Source organism: Enhydra lutris, unplaced genomic scaffold, assembly GCF_002288905.1.
Source record: "Enhydra lutris kenyoni isolate GAN:26980312 unplaced genomic scaffold, ASM228890v2 scaffoldscaffold94, whole genome shotgun sequence".
In the NCBI taxonomy this organism is placed as follows: Eukaryota; Metazoa; Chordata; class Mammalia; order Carnivora; family Mustelidae; genus Enhydra; species Enhydra lutris.
The window spans coordinates 677,747-697,659 of record NW_019154178.1 but is presented as its reverse complement, the minus strand read 5'-3'; the positions used below and the strand labels follow the sequence as shown (position 1 = coordinate 697,659).

General features: G+C 62.2%; 1 protein-coding gene across 5 annotated transcripts in view; it reads right to left on the bottom strand.

The window, feature by feature from the left end:
• The window catches only part of LOC111138952 (interleukin 6 receptor), a 48,784-nt gene extending 29,309 nt beyond the window's left edge, over positions 1-19,475 (bottom strand). For 3 of the 5 annotated variants that reach the window (XM_022490981.1, XM_022490983.1, XM_022490985.1), the window contains exons 1-6: positions 19,339-19,475; positions 3,542-3,790; positions 2,988-3,111; positions 1,052-1,233; positions 647-813; positions 116-257 (exon numbers count right to left, since the gene is read on the bottom strand). In XM_022490981.1, coding sequence (XP_022346689.1) covers positions 116-257; positions 647-813; positions 1,052-1,233; positions 2,988-3,111; positions 3,542-3,790; positions 19,339-19,423 — 949 coding nt within the window. In that variant the 5' untranslated portion in view covers positions 19,424-19,475. Of the gene's footprint in view, positions 1-115; positions 258-646; positions 814-1,051; positions 1,234-2,987; positions 3,112-3,541; positions 3,791-10,688; positions 10,803-19,338 lie in introns of those variants that run through there. The other 2 variants (XM_022490984.1, XM_022490982.1) reach the window with 2 other exon arrangements.
• Between the last annotated feature and the right edge of the window lie 438 nt (positions 19,476-19,913).

Genomic DNA, 19,913 nt, shown 5'->3' with positions numbered 1-19,913 from the left:
CAGGAGCTGGTGCCGGCCTCCCTCCCAAACCCGGGTGGCTGCAGGCTCGCCGTGACAGCACCAGTTGGGGGACAGTAACACAGCGGACACTTCCCCGCCACGCCCACCATGGTACCTGTCCAAGGGGTGCCGCTGGCCTCAGGGCTCCAAGCGCTCCAGGAGCCGTGCCCAAACTCCTCCCGAGCCCGGAGCTGCACCACGTGCCGCAGGCCCTTCCAGGCATCATGGATGGTGCACTGGTGCCGGGGCTCCTGGACCTGTGGGCAGGGGGCCCAGCAGCAGTGGGTGAGGCCAGGGGGCACCAGCCAGACAGCCCTCCCCTCCCCCCCAGCGGCATCCTCTGTCAGACGCAGGGAGGGACCAGCTGCAGAGGTGCTCAGAGCCTCTGCGCAGGACCCCACCAGCCATGCCCTCGCCCTGCCCACGGCCCAGCTGCCTATCCCGGGCACGCGCATCCTCTCAGGCCGGTGAAGGCGCGGGACAGCATCCTCACTGCTGTGCGCTGAATGAGACAACCCAGCCTCCCGAGGACCCGGGCCTCACCCACGCCCGCACAGCAGGGAGTCACATGACCACAGAGAACGGGTGTCTCATCCCAGGAACCCTGAGTACCCAGCCACTCTTCTCCGTAAGTAAAAGGATTTACCATCCACGTGGTAAAGGTCTTCGAGCGCTCAGCCCGGTACCGGAGCTCAAACTGCAGCCTGTAGAAATAGGAGTTCCAGGAGGGGGGGTCTCTCCAGGTGACACGGAGCCAGCGGGGATTTCCGTCCACAGCCGTGACGGTGACGTTGGCCGGCGGGTCGGGCTGCACTGCGGGCGAGGAGGGCAGGCTCCCATGCAGCGGCAAGCATGGCCACCGTCCCCCCGGAACGGGCCGGAGACACCCCAGTGCCCAGACCAGCCCCCCGGTGTCACCTGCCAGGGCACAGGAAGCCCCCAGGGCACCAGCCCAGCACACCACAGCGCCAGCCCCTGCGCCCCCCAGCCGTCTGTGAGGGGCGTCAGAGGGGCAGGGGCGTCTGGCCGGGGCGCACAAGAGCTTACTCACGGATTCCATAGCCCTCAAATGTGAGGAGCCTGCTGGACTTGGTCCCAGCACTGCTACTGATGCACAGGGACACCACGTACAAGGAACTGTCCCCCTCCGGGACCTCCAGCTGGCAGGAGAACTTGCGGAGCCCCTGGGTGTAGGGGCACGGCTCCTGGGAGTCTCCCAGCGGGCGGCTCTGACTGTGGACACAGGACGAGGACGGGCTGGCTGCTGGCGTCCGCCCTTGTTCGGGGCCGCGAGGCTGAGATGCCCCACGCTCAGCAGCACTTAGCAGGTCTCGTGATTTCTGTCGATTATCCAACCTCACCAAGCCTCTATTTTCTCATTCAGAAATGGGAATATCGGTAACACCCACCCCACGGGGGCATGTTAGGATTTGCTGACCAGAGAGGGAGACAATCAGGTTAGTGCCTGCGCAGGCAGGTCCCAGCGCCGAGCTAGAGCATACCCCGCCCCTAAGGCATTGGACGAGGGAGCCTCCGGCCTCTGTCCCCAGGGAGGGGCAGCAAGGAGCCCAGGGAGGCCCCCTCCCCAGCCCTGAGTCTCTAACAGAAACCACTTGGCCTCGGGGGACGAGGACAGCCCATGGAACAGCCAGGCACCTGCTCCCCGGCTTCCCAAGGAGGCCAATGAGCCCGGAAGAGAATTCTGGGCAGCTACAGACATTCAGGGTGAGTCAGACACTGTCCCACTGGGCCTGGAAGCCTGACGCGGCCATTTAGGACATGTGTGGGCGCAGGAGGGGCGGGCAGCCACTCACCCGGCCGCTCGCCGGGGCTACAGGTCCCTGCTGATTCAGGGGCCGACCCCTGCCCAGAACAAGCTTCCCCCTGCTTGTCCACTCCCAGGCAGAGTCAGAGCCTCCATCCCACCTAACGCTGAGGGAGGGTCACCAGGGGTACTGAGGGTGGGCGCCTCTCCAGCCGTCCTGGTGAGTACGCAGCCCAGGGCCCGCGCTGGGAAGAACGGGAGAGCCAGCACCGCGGGGCGAGCGTACCCGGAGCAGGAGCAGCGCGCACCTTCCCCCCACAGACTGGCAGCTCTCCTCCCACTTCCCCAGTCCAGGAGCTGCTGTGGGGACCCATGAGCCTGCCCGGTGTTTCCGTGGCAGGTCTGGGCAGGGCAGGACATCCTGTCTGGGGACAAACACCTTCTAGGTCCCAAACGACGACACCCATGACCCGAGTCTGCGTTCCGGAGGTCCCGATTACCCCTATGGGCTGCCGTGCCACTCGCAGGCGGTCTGTGGGCTCAGTTGTGCACAGAGAACGGGCAGTAAGGTCGGCCCCTGACGACACTCGGCACACAGACACCAGCAGAAACCAAGCCCTGGAGTCACTGCCCGGATCTCTGACCCTGACGACCTCCAGCTTACACTCAATAACCAGCACCCGGACACGTGGCCAGCATCTCCCCCCACAGCCTTCCCAGCTCCTCCCGGGCCCCGCGGAGCCCCCCGCTCCACACCCCGACCTCCCTCCGCGCCCCCCCCCACCATGGCTCTCAAGGCCTCTCCTAGGGAAGGGGCCTGACAAAAGGCTCACACCCCACACTTCTCAGGAGCTGCCAGCTCGGGTCAGAGCCAACCCCAAACCTGGCATTTTGAATAAACTCAGACAGACTGGGCTCTGACCCTAGCAGAGCCACTTACAAGCAAGATGACCTTAAAGTGAGTTCATGGATGGCTAGACATCAGCCTCTCCATCTGCTGAACAAGGGAAGTGACACTGCTCCCCCCACGGCTACGGGGTCACGTGGTCACGAAGCAGCACCGCCCAGCCGGCAAGTTCTCTTTCTGTCCCCCAGCCCCTCCGTCATCCCCAAGTGGTGAAGTCTGGGAACCCCTGCCCAGCCTCCCACTGAGAGCCGGCACCCCTCCAGGGGCCTCCGAAGGATGGGGAAGATGGACACACAGCCTGGCCCAGATACTCACAACTTCCTCACCAGTAACGTGGCCCTGGTGGTTGGGGAGGGTGGGTTCCGGGGAGCCCACTCACAGGCTACCTTGCTGAGCGGACTCTTCCGAAAGCAGGTGAGCTCGGGCTCCTCGGGGGGCACTGAAGGGAGAGCACAGCCAGAATGAGGGGGAACACGGCCCTGCAGCCCCCCAGCCAGCCCCAAGACCACACCGAGCCCCCCAACACACACACACACACTCGTACAATCTTTGCCACAACAGTAAGGTAATAAAATTAACCACACGAACCACCAGGGACACTGGGCACAGGGGTGACGCTGTGAAGGAGGAGGAGCCCCCAAACCCAGGCCTCAGGCTGTGAACCGCTGGCCTCGGCCCTAAGCACTCGGGCCAGGAGGAGGGTGGGGTCCCTGCCGGCCAGATGCCCCCGCCAGCCCCGAGCAGCCTCATCCATCTCAGGGCTGGCGGGCGGCAGTGGATCTTTCCTGATTTTGTCAGGCCAAGGAAATCACAGGCGTTTAAAGGGACAGCTGGGACCCGTCCCCTAGCACTCTGAGCTCTCAACTCACCGTCCACCAGCAGATGCACGGTTCCGGCCAGGCGGCCGTCCTGGTAACAGGAATAGTTTCCAGAGTCGCTGAGCTGCACAGACCTCAGAAGCAGCCTTCTTCCCACAGCAGCCCAGCTGCCCCGCGGGGAGCCGGCCACAGGATGCTCCAGCTGCCAGTGAACGGTGGCGTCGTCTCCCGGCTCCCCGCCCGGGCAGGTCAGGGTCACGCTGGCCCCAGGCAGGCTGGTCATCGCACCGCTCGCCACCTCTGTGGAGGGAGAGGACGCTCAGTAAGCCCACAGTGGCCAAGAAGGGCTTTGCTCCTGGTCTGGAAAGTCACGGGGGCTTCAGAACCACACGCCTCTCTAGCCCAGCCACTGGTCCCAGCCACGGCCCCCCAGGGGCCTCGGGAAGCCACCTGACTCCTCTGATCGGAAAACCCTCGGGGTGCCTGGGGGGCTCCGTAGGTGAAGCGTCTTAGGCTCAGGTCATGGTCCCAGGGTCCTGGGATCGAGACCCATGTCTCCGGCTCAGCAAAGAATCTGCTTCTCCCTCTGCCTCTCCCCGACCCCACACTTGCACTCTGTCTTCCAAGTGAGTAAAAAATTTAAAAATAAGTAATAAAATCTTTTTTAAATGTATAAGTGAAGCAAAAAAATAAATGAATTTTTAAGAAAAGAAAAAAGAAAACCCTCGGGGGCCTGCCACTGGCCACAGCATGAATTCCGAGCATGAGGCCTGACGCACAGGGCCTTCCACCACCCGTCCCCGCAACACTCGCAGGCCTCACCTCTCCCCGTGCCCCTCGAGGGTACAGAGTCCCGCCGCTGCCCCCATGACCTTCTCTGTTAGGTCTCCATACCGCCCACCCCAGGCCTTCCCTCACCCCCAGCTGGATCAGGTCCCCACCGGCGCCGCCCTCCTCGCCCGGCCCCCACCCGCTGCCACAGGGTTACCACATCTGCCCCCGTCTTCCCTCGAAGACTCTAATGCCACAGGAATCGACAGCCTGTGCTCTGATCTGTTCCGTGTCCGTGCCCAGCCCGCTGCTCGGCACACAACAGGGGCCGCTGGGCACCCGGCGGGCGAGCGACTGAGCGAACGCACACACCCAGCTGCTCAGCAGGCGCAGGGCCGCACCCGGACTCTCAGGACAGCAGGGGACCCTTCCACACGCGGTCAGACGCGCAGGCGTCAGGAGGCTGCGCAGCGGCGGGGCGGCCCCTCTGTCCGGGGACCCGCTCCTGCTATGAAACCTGCCGGACAAGGCTACTTTCATCCTTGGGAGCAAACCAGAAGGTAAAAAAGAACAAATGTGCTCCCTCCCCCTGAAAAGTATCATGTATGTGCGACTCGAGAGAAGAATACTGAAAATTAAAGAAAGGTGAACTTTCTTCAGTACAGGTTAAACAGAGTCGCAGAATTTGAGATAAAATTAGTCAACCAATTAACTAAATGCATCCCCCAGCTAGGGGAATGGAAGCCAGGAAATACAGCCATTTTCTTATTAAGCACACTTGGGGGTGCCTGGGTGGCTCAGTTGGCTGGGCGACTGCTTCGGCTCAGGTCATGATCCTGGAGTCCCGGGATCGAGTCCCACATTGGGCTCCCAGCTCCATGGGGAGTTTGCTTCTCCCTCTGACCTTCTCCCCTATTGTCCTCCCTCTCGCTCTCTCTCATATTAATAAATAAAATCTTTAATCAAAAAAATAATAAAAGCATACTTGGCCCTTCCAACCATCTGTTAGCAGCAGCAGCAATAAATCCCACCAAAGATTTAGGAAAAGCCCGGCAGGAACCGCCCTCGCCTTCCCCCAGCTCCCGGCCTGAAGGGCCAGCATCAACGGGTCTGACCTGCTAAGCCTTCCTCTGGGGAGGAGGAGCTCATGTCACACTTGGCAGGCTGTCCTTCCTGCTCCACCACATCCAAGGTGGCAGACAGAGGGACTAAGGGTCAGTGAGACCCCCAGTTGGAGAGCACCCCCAGAGCGACCGCTGGACAAGGCACGGCCTTCAAGAGTCCTCCTCACTTCACCACTTGGAGCCTGACACGTCCCTCCCCAGCACCCTCTACCCGGAAGCTGGCCACTCGGGGATGGGGACAGGGGCAGGGTAGCCACCGGTCCTCACCGGGTTTCTTCGCCAGAGCTTTGGACTCTGGAAAAACAGTCGAATCTCACCGTGCAGGGAGGGCCATTCGGGCTGGTTCGTTACACCCCGCGGCCTTGATTTCTCCTCCCTCTCTGACCTACATCCCACAAATATTCCAGAAGGACCCCAAGGAGGAGGACACCGTCTGGCAGCAGAAAGACCCTGCCCTCGAGACAGGAGATGCATTCCCCACGGCGGAACGGGGACTCGGGAACCAGGCTTCCCCAACAGCAGCACAACCCAGCCCCTGAAAGCCCGGGTCCCCTGAGGATGCCTCCCTGCCCAGATGGCTCTAGAAGCCCGAGCCACAGCACACCCTTCATGTGGGACCCTCGGTAACGGTCAGATGCTGTTTCTGAAGCCACTGAAAAATACGGCCCCCACCATGGGAGCACACGTCCCACCACGAGAGCCCCAGCGCTCGCACAGCCACCACCCAGAAGGCACCCTGCCTTGGCAGTGTTCCAGTGTTCCAACCCGTCTTTACTGTTAAAAATAGGTTCGCTGCACACAGATCCCTAATTTTTTCTGGGCCTTGATTGATTTGGAAGCTTTCTATAAAAGATGCACACACAGTCTGCTGAAGCGAGCTTTCGTCATTCATTACGGGTCTGGGACTCATCCAAGAGCAGCCGTAGCTCACCCCCTTGTGCCTGCGATACCCGCCACCGTGGTTCTCCCGCCCAGGGAGGGCTGGGAGCTTCCAGCGTCTGCCGCATCAGAATGCGGCTATCGGCTCCCTCCCACCTGCTCCTGGTCATTTGCGCAGGACTCTCCGGAGTGGGGCCACTGGTCCCAGCATGTGTGTCACATGTGTCCTGTTCCTTCATGACTGGACACGCAGCCGAGCGTGCGGACGCCAGTGGGCACCTCATGGGCACGTCTGGTCCAGAGTCCACAACGACTTCCATCTGTGCCCGATGAAGCTATGTTTAGAAGACCCACCCAACGCTGCTTCTTTTGGAGATTTTTTTTTAAAGATCTTACTCACTTGACAGAGATCACAGGTAGGCAGAAAGGCAGGCGGGGTTGGGGTGGGGTGGGGGGAGGGGGAAGCAGGCTCCCCACTGAGCAGAGAGCCCGATGCAGGGCTCAATCCCAGGACCCTGAGATCATGACCTGAGCCGAAGGCAGAGGCTTAACCCACTGAGCCACCCAGGCGCCCCTGGAGATTTTTTTGTAAGTAACCTCTCTATCCAAGGTGGGAATTGAACTCACAGCCCTGAGATCAAGCCACGTGCCCTATTGATGGGGCACCAGGCCCGCTGTCTTCTGTTCGTTATTTTTAAGATTTTATTTTTACCATCCAACACTTCTGATCACCATGTCCACATTTTGGCTTCTCCATTTTCCACCAGATGAGAGTTAACACAGATGTGACGCTCACGCGCAAGGTACCACCGCTGTAGGAACCAAGATGCAGAAACAGCCGGAGGACCATGCGGGTCGGGGCTGACCTTCCCGATCCCCCTTCAGCTGACGAGCAGAAATCCGACTTCACCAGGCACCAGAACCGACAAACACGACAGACAGACACGGGTGGCTGCAGGAAGGTCCGCGCACGGCTCCTCCTTCCACTGACACTTTCACAGGGCACGGCTCCCATCCCCAGCCGTGACTATGAGACATTCATCAAAGAACTCAGTAGGTGCTTAATACATGTCTAATGCAGGGTGCTGGAGAGGGACCCACAGGGACAGGGCCTCCCCACTGGAAACAGCCAAGAGAGCGCGTCAGAGATGACACAGTGGTCTGGGGCCAACGCTGACCCTGCCCTAGATGGGGGAGCTCGTCAGACCAGGAGCTGCGGGGAGCCTGGAGCCAGAGGGAGCTCTGTCCTGCTTCTGCACTTGCCAGTTCCAGGAGACTTGCTTCTCTGCCCACTTCCCTCCCCCAGGTCAGCCCAGAAGCTGCCTCCGTGTGTGGTGACCAACCGGCCCCTCCCTGCTTGTTCTAACAATGCCCACAGCACTGGGGCAGCTCGAGAAAGAGCAAAGAAAAAGGCTTTTTTTTCTCTTCCACAAAAGCAGAGCTGGGGAGCAAGCTGATGGCCACTCCTTCTGCCAAGTCGCTTGAGTAATGGTTTTCTGAGTCCTTAAAACTGAGTCACCGTTTTTTTTTTAACAAGGAATGATTAATTATAAACCACCCATTGGCAACTATTGCCTGTCCCAGCCCTTCTTCCAAATGCGCTTCTTCTGGGGGCGCCGGGCCGGCTCAGTAGGTAGAGCAGGCAACTCTCGATCTGCGGGTTCAAGCCCCGCAGCGAGCACAGAGGGCCCCTCAAAAAAAAAAAAAAAGTGTGCAAACTGTTTCTTCTAGAACCTGTGAAGAACACTTTGTCAACTACGCTTCTGAAAACACTCTGCGCAGGCTGGTCAAATACTCAGCCAGGAAAGACGGCAAGACAATAAGGGACTGAAGCCAGGGCGGGCAGGGCCGTCCCTCCCGCCGGCTCACCCTGCTCCACCGGGACCTCCACCTCCCTCCGAGCCAGGGCCAGTGACACCCGGGCCTCGGGGCCTCGACCCAGCTCTCTGCAGGGAGGAAGTGCTGGCCCCTCTCAGCCCTGCCCGCCTCTCCAGAGGGTGGGACGGGAAGTGACTTCTTTTTCTGCCTTCAACCTTCTTGCAGATTTTAGATCTGTAAGCCGTGTGGTTCTCAGAACCAGTACGTGTGCATTTAAAACAAAGGAGCAGCACAGCCTGGGCCTCTCCAAGTTACTCTGCCTCAGGAGGAGGAGGGACATGAGGCAGAGCACAAGGGGACTGGGAGGGAGAGAGTGGGCACCTCAGGACAAGTCCCTCTGGGTCACAGAGGGTTCGCCCATCCCCGGGCTCCAGGCTCTGTCCCTTGTCGCCTCTGCTGGGCTCCACAGCCCAGGCCCTCAGCTCTGCCGGCCGGACCCCTGTCTGCTCGAGGTCACAGCTCCTCCCCGTCAGCCCAGCCAGCTCCCCCCAGCAAGCAGGCCCCTCCCCAAGCAGGACTCCCTGAATGAGTGAGCGGAGTGGCCCTGTGTGGCCCCTGGGGCCCCGCCATCCCTCCAGATGCACCTCCTGGCCCTCACTCAGACGCTGGGCGCTGGGCGAGGGGGCGGCAGGGAGGGGGCGGCCCCCACGCTCCAGCACCGACCCGAGAGCACGCGGGGCCGAGCCACAGCTCCGCAGTCTGGGGCAGGGCTGCAAGCCTGCACCCGGCCCTCCGGAGAACGCGAGGGCGTCTGTGTGCCACCACGGCCCAGGCCGGAAGCCCTCGCCGGGGCAGCACAGACAGTCGCCTCCACTGTGCGCCAAGCCTCCTCATCCTCCTTGTCCACGGCGGCACCTCAGACCCCACGACGCCCTGCAGGGAACTCACCACTGCCTGTACCACCGGCCGTCCGGAGCGGCCCCCAGCGCACTGAGGGATCCGGGGACGGGGGATCTGGGTCGGGGGTCTGAGTACTGGGGCCACAGCGACTGGAGCTCTGATGGGGGGAACAAATGGAAAGGGCACCAGAAAGCGAAAGCCCACAGAGGACAGGTGGCCGGAGAGCCCTCAAGGGTGAGACTAGCCTCTGCGGACGGAAGGGCACAGGCCCAAGGCCCCCAGCCCAACCCCAACAGGAGCCAGACTGCGCCTTCCTTCTATTCACCCTCCCATCACCTGGGAACGAGCCTGCTGTCCCCCAGGCCCCAGCACTGAGCACCATGGAGGCAGGGGACAGCAGGCGGCACCAGAGGACCGGGAGCCTCTTCCACTCCTCCCCAGGCTGGCGTCCAAAGCAGGACGGCAGACCCCTCACCCCGGCTTCCTGTGAAGGCAAGGGGCCCACCGGAGACAAAAGCACATCCCCGGGGACTGAAGCCGGAGGTGTCCACTCCGGAAGACAAGCCTCCCAGCAACACCCCCCCGAAGGCCACCGTCCTCAGCATCAGGGCTGGCCCACCACTTACCAGGAACCATGCATCCAGGATTAGGGACAGCCCCCCGGGGAAGGGACAGGAGGCCCGAGTCCACCCCACCCCCCGCCCCCATCTCACCACAATTCTCAGGCAACCTTGGGCTCCTCACAGAGCCACTGGCCAACCCCCTGTCGGACCGTGAAGTGAGCCTTTGGACCCCCACTCCTGCCCCCAGCATCTGTCCGTGTGGACTCATCAGCTCTCGCGGGTCAGGAAGCACGTCTGTGTCTGCTGACCTCGGACAATACCAGCCTGAAAACACGTCATTCATCAACAGGTTTATCATCCTAATAGTGGATGACTTTGGTTTGGAGAGAGTTGACAGCCAGACCCCAGAGCCCTCGGACCAACACTGCTCCTCTCCCTGGAAAGCTCCAAGGGACGGGAGCTCCCACAACCTGCCTGCGTCCCCGTCCTCAAGAGCAGTGACCCCCCGGCAACCAGCCCCACACCTGCAGGCCCTTCAGGCCCAGGCCACCCCACTCTCTGGGACGCGGCCCCACAGCTCTGGGAAATGGGGCCCCTCCCCGTTCAGGACCTCAGGCTGGGTGCCAAAAACCCAAACAGCTCTGCTGTTTTCCTCCTTTTTTTCCTCTTCAAGTAAACTCGCAAATGTCAATAATCAGAAAAACATGCACACGGAGACATATTTCTCAACTCCACCACGGCCCTCTCTGCTGCGGCTGCCAGCAGAAACAAGGTCAGCTTCCCAGCCCCGCTTATGTAAGCAGTGAGCTCGCGACACAGCCAGCGGCCACCGAGCCCGGGCGCGCCTGCTGATCCCAGGGCCCTGGAGGCTGAGCAGGGACTCAGGTCTGGCCGTCGGGCCCCCCCGGCACCGCAGAACAGACTCTGACCTCTTGGGCTACAGGGGCCCGGGGTTTCAAGCAGGTCACTGAGAAACCAGGTCCCTTCTCAGCAATAAAGGCCTTCAACTGAAGGGAATGGCCGAGGCAAAGTATCCAAAAGGGCGCGGGTCCCTGTAACCAAACGCAGAATTTGGTCCCCGGGGGGCCTAGAATACGTCCTCAGTGCTCTCCATCTACCCCCGAAACAGCTCTCCGGACTCACGCGTTGTAATCGCACGCTCATTAGACGACAAGAGCATCAGAACTCCCGGGCCTGTCACTCCTCACAACCTCCTCGCCAGGAAGGGAAGCTCATCCTGTAGGGCGACCCAGGCACCAAAGTTCGGGAACCTGCCAAATTCAAACAGCATGGGCTCCAGGTCTGTCTGGCTAAGGGTCTCTCTCCCCCGGGACAGGTGCCTCTCTGGGCTCCCCCCCAGCTCCCCCTTCTCTGGGCTGCCCGCCACCTGTCACTTCCTGCTCTCCTCCTGCCTTTCCACCCATCACAGCAGCTCGGGAAGGGAGTCCCAGGTGTGAGGGACAAGAGGGGAGCAGGCCTCCCCGGGCACAACGGCTGGCTGGACTAGGGCCCAACCCTGACCTTCCCTAGGGCAGCAGCTTGTAGGACACACACACACACACACACACACTCTCTCTCTCTCTCTCTCTCTCTCTCTCTCTCTCTCTCTCCTGCTCTCACCAGGTCACCCATTCACGTGCCTAAATGCTAAAGTCCGCAGGTCCCAGGGAGAGGCCCTGTCTCCTTCTCTAACTCAGTCCCCAGCCCCGCCCCCCACACCCCGACCTCCTCGGGCTGTGCCGCCCCTCCTCTCTCCTGTTTGCGAAGCTGTACCTGCTCCTATCGGCCTTGTCTTTGGCAGATTTGGTATTGACTCTGGCTCTGCGCCATGGACTACACCCTGCTGGGGAGAGAGAGGAGGCTCCTCGGGACCCGTACAAAGGAGGTGCTGGATGCTGGCTCTCAGACCTGCGTGGTGACCAGCTCCAGGGGGAAACATGTCATCCCGCCCCTGGGGCCTCTCAGGGAATCCGCAGGCCCAGCCAGGAAGGTCTGGCCAGGTCACCTCTCCGAGGTTATCACCTAATTGGATGAAAAGATACCAAACAGGGCAAACAGCCCAAAGGTCCCAGAGGCCCACTGAGACTGACTCTGCCTCCGGCCAGAAAGGGGCTAGGCTGGGGATGCCGCCCCAGAGCCACCCGTGGGGGCTGCGGCAGGCCGGCTGGGGCCCATGGGTAGGGTGGCCGGGACAAGTCGTGTCCACCCCTCAGCTCCCCCCCCCCCCCCCGAACACAGCCATTCCCATCTCTGAAGTCAGCCTCGGTGGTCAGCCAGGAGCCTGTCCTGGGGTGGTGCGTGTTCGCTGGAGGCGCTACGTGGGGCCGGCGGGCTGATCGGGTTCTGTTCCTCGCCGCACTGCTGGCCACATGGGCGTGCGCTCTGTGAAAATGCACCAAGCTGCACTTCCACGCCCGGCGCTCTCTGTTATGCAGGCCCCGAAGTCGGCTCCCGCGGTCCCACCGCTGCCTGAGCTAGGGCCTAGGTCACGCGCCCGCATGCACCTCACCGGGCACACGCATCTCACCGCACACACGCGCCCGCGCACCTCGCCGGTCCCTCCAGCTCACCCGGGGTCCCTGGGAAGGACGTGGCTAGAATCCCGTCCCAGGCCCCCCTGCCCTGCCACACTCTCTGAGACAGAAGACTCGGCCTTGCTGGTGCACCCTACAGCAATCTGCAAATCCCACCTGATGCTCATAAAAAATACTGTCGGGAACGTTTTAGAGCCAGACAGGCTGACTCGAAAGTGAGCAAGGACCACCTGCGAGAATGAGGCGGCGGAGGAAGGAGGAGGGGACGAGCCCTCCGAAGCTGCCGTCAGGGAAGCAGCACCGTGCGCCCCAAACAGACTAAAGTCACGGAAAAACTAGAAATGGCTCAGAAATGACAATCGCCGAAACTCGCTTAGTGTGCACTAATGAACTGCACACTTTAACATGGCTGAGATGATCCCTCTGATGTGTATTTTACCACAATCTTTTACCGGGCGACTGCGGGGCTCAGTGGGTTAAGCCTCTGCCTTCGGCTCAGGTCCCGATCTCAGGGTCCTGGGATGGAGCCTGCTTCCCTCTTTCTCTCTGCCTGCCTCTCTGCCTACTTGCAATCTCTCTGTGTCAAAGAAAGAAAATGTTTTTTTAAAAATTACCGTTAAGGGGCGCCTGGGTAGCTCAGTGGGTTAAGCCTCTGCCTTCAGCTCGGGTCGTGATCCCGGGGTCCTGGGATTGAGCCCCGCATCGCGTCGCATCGTCATGGTCATCGGGCTCTCTGCTCAGCAGAGAGCCTGCCAGAGAGCCTGCCTCCCCCCTAGCTCTGCCTCCCTCTCTGCCTACTTGTGATCTGTCTGCCGAATAAATTAAAAAAAAAAAAAATAGGGCAGCTCAGTCTGAGTGTTGGCTCAGCAAAGACCCTATTCCAGGCCTTCCCCCCCACCCCTCCCAGCAGGACAGTCTGTCTCAGGGATGAGCCTGGATTCAAACCCTGGGCCCAACTGCTCACCACACCCAGAAGCAGGTGAAACCCAAGCATTTAGGCATCTGGGAGACCTGAGAGGTGACCTGCAAACTCAGTGGGGCAAGGGCATCCAGGTGGCTCAGGGGTCTGAGGGACCCACTCTGCATTGCCCCTTGGGTCGTGCTCTCAGGGCTGGAGTTTGGGATCCTGCCACTCTGCACTCAGCAGGGCGTCTGCCAGAGACTCTCTCCCTTTCTGCCCCTCCCCACTCTAACTAAATTAATAATAAAATAAAACCAGCGCGGGGGAAATGATTTTCACTAAATTGTAAAGGGACATTAGGTTATAACTGGGGAAAAACAGCCACTTCTTATGCCTCAGTCTATGATAAACTCAAAACAGATCAAATATTTAAATAGAAAAACCTCTTCAAGCCATGAGGTGGCGGGGGGGGGGAATAATCTTTTAAGATAATATCAGCAAAAGGAAGATCTTATTAAGTGTGAAACGACACCTCGAAGCTGTAGAGACTGCTAAACCCACCTACAGGTTTAAAAATCAGCATGGCGAACACCGTCCCCCCCGACAGTCAAAACACTAATTGACAAACCAGTGAAAAAATTCATAAATCACATCATAAAGGCCTAAATTCCTTAATATATTAGGACTTCCTGTAAACAGTAAGAAAAAGACCAACAACCCAAATTTCTTAAGTTGAGAAACAGGTGATGCAAATGTCTCTCAGACATGGAAAAACCCAACGTCTCCCTCAGATAAGGTAAATGCAAATTAATTCCACACAGACTCCGTTTTCTGTGTAGATGCTAGTTTAATAATACACTCTGGGCAAAGGTCTAGACAGGGGCATTCGCTCATTGCGGCTGGGGGTCGGAACAGGTGCAGCCTGGGCGCTCTCCCGAAATTACAGACTGTCCAGGGCCCGCAGGCTGCAGACTGCCCCAGGGAGCTCACCCCGCAAGGGTCCTCCTCACAGCCCTGCCGTCAGGTGCCCACCGGGAGACTGGGGAAAGGACTCCTGTATCCTTGTAACCTGAAACCGAGATCTTAATCTGCGTTCCTTCCTCCTCGGAGGGCTGCACTGGTGAGGCCAGCCCAGGGCTCAGAGCCAAGTTCCAGCCGCAGGGCACAGGGTGAGGAGCTCCGTGATCTCGGGCTTCTCAGGCTCCTCAGACCCCCCGTCCCATCCATAAATTGGAAATAAAAAGACAACGCACTTCAAAATGATGTTGTGAGGCTCACATCCGGTAATTAAGGTTAAAACCCCAGCCTTATTTTACAGACGTGCCGATCTCTCGGAAATACAAGCCATGGGAGAGGGAGCGCGCGCCAGCAAGCGCAGGAGCGGGGTTGGGGGGGGGAACAATCCCAAACAGAGCCACGCTGAGCACAGAGCCCAACGCGGGGCTCGATCCCACAACTTCAAGACCACAACCCGAGCCGAAACCAAGCCGCTTCACCGCTGGAACAGCCCGTGCGGCTCAGCAATTCTTGTCACCACTGCCCCAGTGGCCTCCGCTTTTCTGCAAGGGAGTCCTTGGGCTCCAGCCGCCCCTCCTCCCGTCCGAATGGGCTCCCAAAATCTGTAACATCCATCAAGCCCCACTTGTGTGTCCACGTCTTGCCTGCCGAGGCTGGACATGCCCTGCCCCAAACTGGGGGGCTGGCGAGCGGCCTGCCGCACCGTTCCACACTGAAGAGGAGGCGGCAGACCCCGCCTGGGCCCCGGCGCGCTCCCCGCCACGCCAAGTCATCGTCTCGTGGCGGGCCTCTGATGCAGGCGCTGGCAAGAGAGAGGCGACCTTGGCATCACGGCCCCTCCAGCCGGGCGGGGGTGGGGCGGGACTTGGTAGCACATGTGGCTTAGGGCAAAGAGCCTGTCACTTCCTTGCGGTGTGATCTCGGGCACCCCACAACCTCTCTGAGCCTCGGTCTCCTCTCGCCCACTCAAGGACGGTTTCCGCGGCTCTCACCTCCATCAACGTGCCCCATCGTTTCCGGCCGCACGCACACAAGCGGACAGTCGTCGTCTTTCTAGAAGTACCTTTTCTTGGCCCCACTTTTCCAGCGAAGGCGCACCCCACCGCCCTACCCATCTACAGCTCACCTCCTCCAAGAGCAGCCCACGCCCGCCGTGCCAGCTGCCCTCCGCCGGTGCCCTCACGAACCCCTCCCGGCAGCCCCGGCCTCCAACCTCGCACTGCAACTCCTCCTGTGAAGGTCACCAAAGGCCTGCCTGTTTCTAAGCACACCAGTCAGGGCCCAGCCCTGCTCCGGCGTGGCCCCCTGCCCCACAGGACACTGTGGGACACCGAGGACTGCTCCCTCCTCTTCCCCAAGCTGTCCCCACTGGGCTGCCAGACCCCAACGCTCCTGGCTCCCTGCAACGTCACCAGTCTCCCCTCCTCGGTCCCCTCCTCCCCAGCCAGCCCAAGCAGGCCTCTTCTCTCCTGTTCCCCAGCGACACTCAGCGCGTGTGAGGCTGGCCACCCTCCAGGCCTGAAATGACAGCTGCCACGAGACCGCTCCCACGGACCTACTGCAGGCGCAGGCCCTGTCCTCATTCCCAAACTCCAGCTCCCACGTCTCCCACTGCCTGATCCATGTCTCCGTTCCCGTATGTCCCAAACTGACCTGATCTTCCCCTCCAACAAAATCTGCACCCGCCCACCCAGCCCCCGCCTGTCCCATGTGGCCTGGGGCAGAAGCCAGCGCTTCTCTGCGTGTGGCTGGCACTCGCGGCGCGGTGCTGCTGAGCAGGGAGGGAAGACCAAGCATGCTCTTCAGGAAAGGCGGCTGGGAGGCAGAGGGACACAGTGCAGGGGCTGGAGGGACAGCCCAGATGCAGGGCCTCAGGAGCACCGCACCCCTACAGGCAGAGCCCAGGGAGGAGCCAGCAGAGGGCAGGTGAGGGTGGGGGGCCCTCTGGGGACCCAGCAGCACACTGGGCAAGGGCGACCGTGCCAAGGGCCGCGGACCTCGTGGGATCTCGTGGCCCAGGAGAGAGTGAATCACAGATTCCACACCCAAAGGAAGCGCCCACTCCAGCCCTCAAGCACTCTCTTACAGACCCTACCTGGATGGCAGCTTCCCCGCTGGTGTCCAAGGGGCACCAAGTGTCCCCACGGAGCCCTCTGCCCAAGAGCCTACGAGGCCCTTGGTACCAGCCGCATCAGGGTGCAAGGCGGCGGCTGCAACTTCCCAGGGGGAGTGCGAGGGATCCCTACTGAGTTCCCTCAGGCCCCCTTCACATGTCACTCTCTCCATGAGAGCCTCCCCTCGGAAAGGCCAGCTCCACAGCCTGTCACATGCACACAGTCCCAGCCCCCCACCCGCTCCTTCTGCCCCCCAAGCGCTTGTCCCCTGTCCCCCACTACCCAGCTCGTTTCCCTCCCCGACGCCCCCACCCCAACTGCGGAACCACTGGTCCACGTATTTAACTCTCGTCTCCAAACTGAAGCACAGGGAGCCTGGGACTTCGGTCTGTTTTGCCCATGTTTGCATCCACGGCTCTAAGAATAGCGTCGGGAACACAAGTAGTCGGAACAGTTTGCTCAAATGCGCGGACTGTCAGCTCTGGGACGTCAGCTCCCCCATTTGCACAGCTGGGCAGAGAGCTGGGGTGCTGAGCTGCTCCCCGTGGAGAAAAGGAGGTGGGGGGAGGGGGGCGTTGGCCGCAGAAGACTCGGGAAGAACCGGTCCCCCCTCCACCCCGGGCCACACGCCCAGGAGAACTTCCCGCAGTGACAGAGACTCTCCGTGTCCAGGACGCGACCGCCACTCGCGCTGCTGAGCAACCGAGGACGGCGGCAGCTGTGACCTGACTTCGCCGTAATTTGTTTAAACAGAGCAGCCACACCTGACCAGTGGCTGCTGGCATGGGGGCACACGGGCTGGGTCGGGGGCACACGGGCCGGCCGGGGCGAGGGGGAGGCGTGCACAGTGCGGAGCGCACAGCTCCCCGGGGACCCTCACACACGCCGCAGTCTGTCCCTGGGGGCTTCCTCCGCACCATCCCGCCTCCAGACAGTCTGTCCTTAGAACGCTGGCACCTCCAGGCCTCAGGCGGCTGGGCTTTCTCGGTCCCTTTCAGGGACTTACTCTTGGCCATGTTCAAGCTCCTTTTAGGGTGGAGTCTGGGTGGCCGGTCCCACACGGGCCTCACAGTGCTTTACGCGGCCTCAGTGTTTGCTCAAGTGAATAAACAAGGGCAGAGCCAAGGCGGGGAGAGACTTCTGGCGACCAGAAGCCGGAGGGCGGAGGGCCTGCCTTCAGCGGCCCGAGCACCACCGGAGCCGGCCATCCCGGCCAGCGAACCGCAGGCACGTGTAGAAAGGGACCCTCCCGGCTTCCAGAGCTCTCTCTGCAGTGGATCTGGGGTGGGGGCCAAAACCGAGCCAACACAGCCTCGAACTCTGGTACACCGAGACCCAAACCACCCAGCTGGGGAGGCCCAACAGGGGTGAAGCTAGGAGGGCAGGCAGGCGCTGCGGCAGGAAGACGCGCCCCGAGGGAGGTTCAGACGCCCAGACAGGACTCTGGAGAGACAGGCAGCTGCACGCGCTTGCCTGTGCCCCGTGGTGCTCCACAGCAGGCGGCAGGAACCTGAGTCACCCGTGTCCAGGCCTTCCACGCCCAGGACCCAAGTCCCAGCCGTGCCACGCCCCTGACAGCGAGGACACCTGAGCGGTGCCCTCAGCCCGGCCACGCGGGCAGCCTCTGACCGCGGGGAAAGTGGGGCCCCGGCTGCACGAGCCCCCGCCCCGAGACCCACCGGATTTCCCCTCTCGCCCAGCTCGGCTTCTGCTGGCCCCTCTCCTCCCCGAGGCGAGATGTGCACACTCATCGGGGGCCTGCTTCCTGGACAAGATCTTCATTTTTACTCCCCAGCTTGTGGGCCGAGTCTGCGTGGGTGTGGGAGGAGAGCGGGGTATTTTCTGCTTCTCTGCATTTTCCTTCTGAACTGGGCTCTCACTTCCTCCCCCAGCTCTCAGTTCTGCCTTTCCTGGGCTGTCTGGGCCTCGAGACCACCACGCAAACAGGGACTGACTGCAACCTCTTAGGAGCCAAGGCAGGAATCCCCCTGAGGCAGGTGCCCTGGGGCGTGGTGGGAGGCGCACAGTCACAAGCAGGGGAGCCCCTTGCAGGGGGCCGGGAAGACAACGGACACCATAGAAGCCTCCACCCCACCCTGCAGGCCTCTGACACCCCCATGGGATGAGCCCAGGTCTCACTTCCCTTCCGTCGGCCCCTCTGGCCCCAGCGCTCAGCTCCCCTCCCCACAAACAGCCCCAGCTCTGCTTCTGGGGGGACATACAGCACTGGAGCCTCAGGAGCCTGGGCCTCCACCAAGGGTCTGCCCACCTCCCTTCCCAACCTCTGTGAACCTGTCTCCCTGGCACCAAGTGTATTTTAGACCCAGCAGAGGATGGGGACACAAGTGTATGGTATCTGCGGCCCCAATCAATGGTGACTGCTCCCTGCAGGGGTCCCCCGTGTGCACTGACAGAGGGAACCCCTTTAGGTCCCTCCACCCAGGGCCAGGGGCACCACCAGCCAGAAGGCAGCCCGCCCCCAGCCTCTGACTCTGGAGTCCTCTCCCGGCAGAGAGATCAGGCTGAGGATGTCTGCCCAGGACAGGAGCCATCGGTTCCCAGAAACCTGCAGGCTGCCGCTCAGAGAAGCCCTCGGAGCCTAAAATAAGCTTCTTGGGAAGAAGCAGTGGCCGCTGGGCTAGAGGAGAGCCTGGACACGCAGCTGGGCATACTGCCAGGGCCCACAGAAGGGCCTGGCTGCCAAGAGCTGATTACAGGCAACAGGAGCAGCAGGGCCCACTGCCCTGCGCCGCGCCCCTCCTCTCTGGAAGGAGAGCCCCGTGTGTGCCGGCCCCAAGACGACCGCTCCTGAGCCGCCCTCCGAAAGCCGGTTCAACGCCCAGCGCCACGGTCTGCCGAGGCCAGTGCGGGCAGCGGGACCTTCGCGGTCGGGGCTTGGGGGGGGGGGGGGCAGAGCCAGTCACGCGGCCCCACGGCTGCCGGCGCAGAGGCGCTGGTACACAGGACCCCCGGGCGGGAGATCCGCGCCCCCAACCCCGCGGGGACCTCTGCCCTTTAAGGACTCGTGGGGGCGCAGGGAGGAGGCTCGGGACGCGGCGTTCCCAGAACACGCCGGGCCCGGGGCAGCGGGCAGCGCGGCGGCCTCCGCGGCCAAAGGCGCAGGACGCGGTAGGGCGCACGAGCGGCGGGTGGGCGCGGGACAGGGGCGCCGCCCCCCTTCCTCCCGCCGGCCGCCCCCGCCCTCCAGGCGCGCGTGGAGCTCTTACCCGGCGCGGGGCAGCCCCCGGGGACTACGACGGCCCCCAGCGCGGCCAGCAGGGCTGTCAGCAGCGCGCAGCGCAGGGCCAGCATGCTTCCTCCACGGCCGAGGCCCCGGGCTCCCGGGGCGGCGGGGCGGGCGGCGAGCGGGCTCCGGCCCCGAGGGCAGCGCCGTGGTCCCCGGGGGCCCGCGCACGGCGCCCGGCGAGTCCCCGTGCCCCCTCGGCCCCGGCTGGGTGGCAGCTCCCGCGGGCTCAATACGCGGAGCCGCCGACCGTCCCGGCGCCTGTGACACTGGAGGAGCGGCCCCCGCCGGCCCGGGGCGCTGTTACGAAAGCCGAGCGCGTGGCGCAACCGCCCCGCGCGCACCCGACCGCGGGGGCCGCTTCCGGCCGCAGCGCCGCACCTGCGGGTCCGCACCGGCGACCCCGGCCCGGCTCCGGCGACCCAGGCCCGGCTCGGCCCACCGTGCGGCGGAGCGCGGGGGAGTGAGCGCCGCGCTGGGTTTTGAATTTTGGTTTCGAGGCCGGGATCGCGCTGTCAAAGCGGCACCCGAGAACCCGAGGGAGCCGGCGACGCGGGG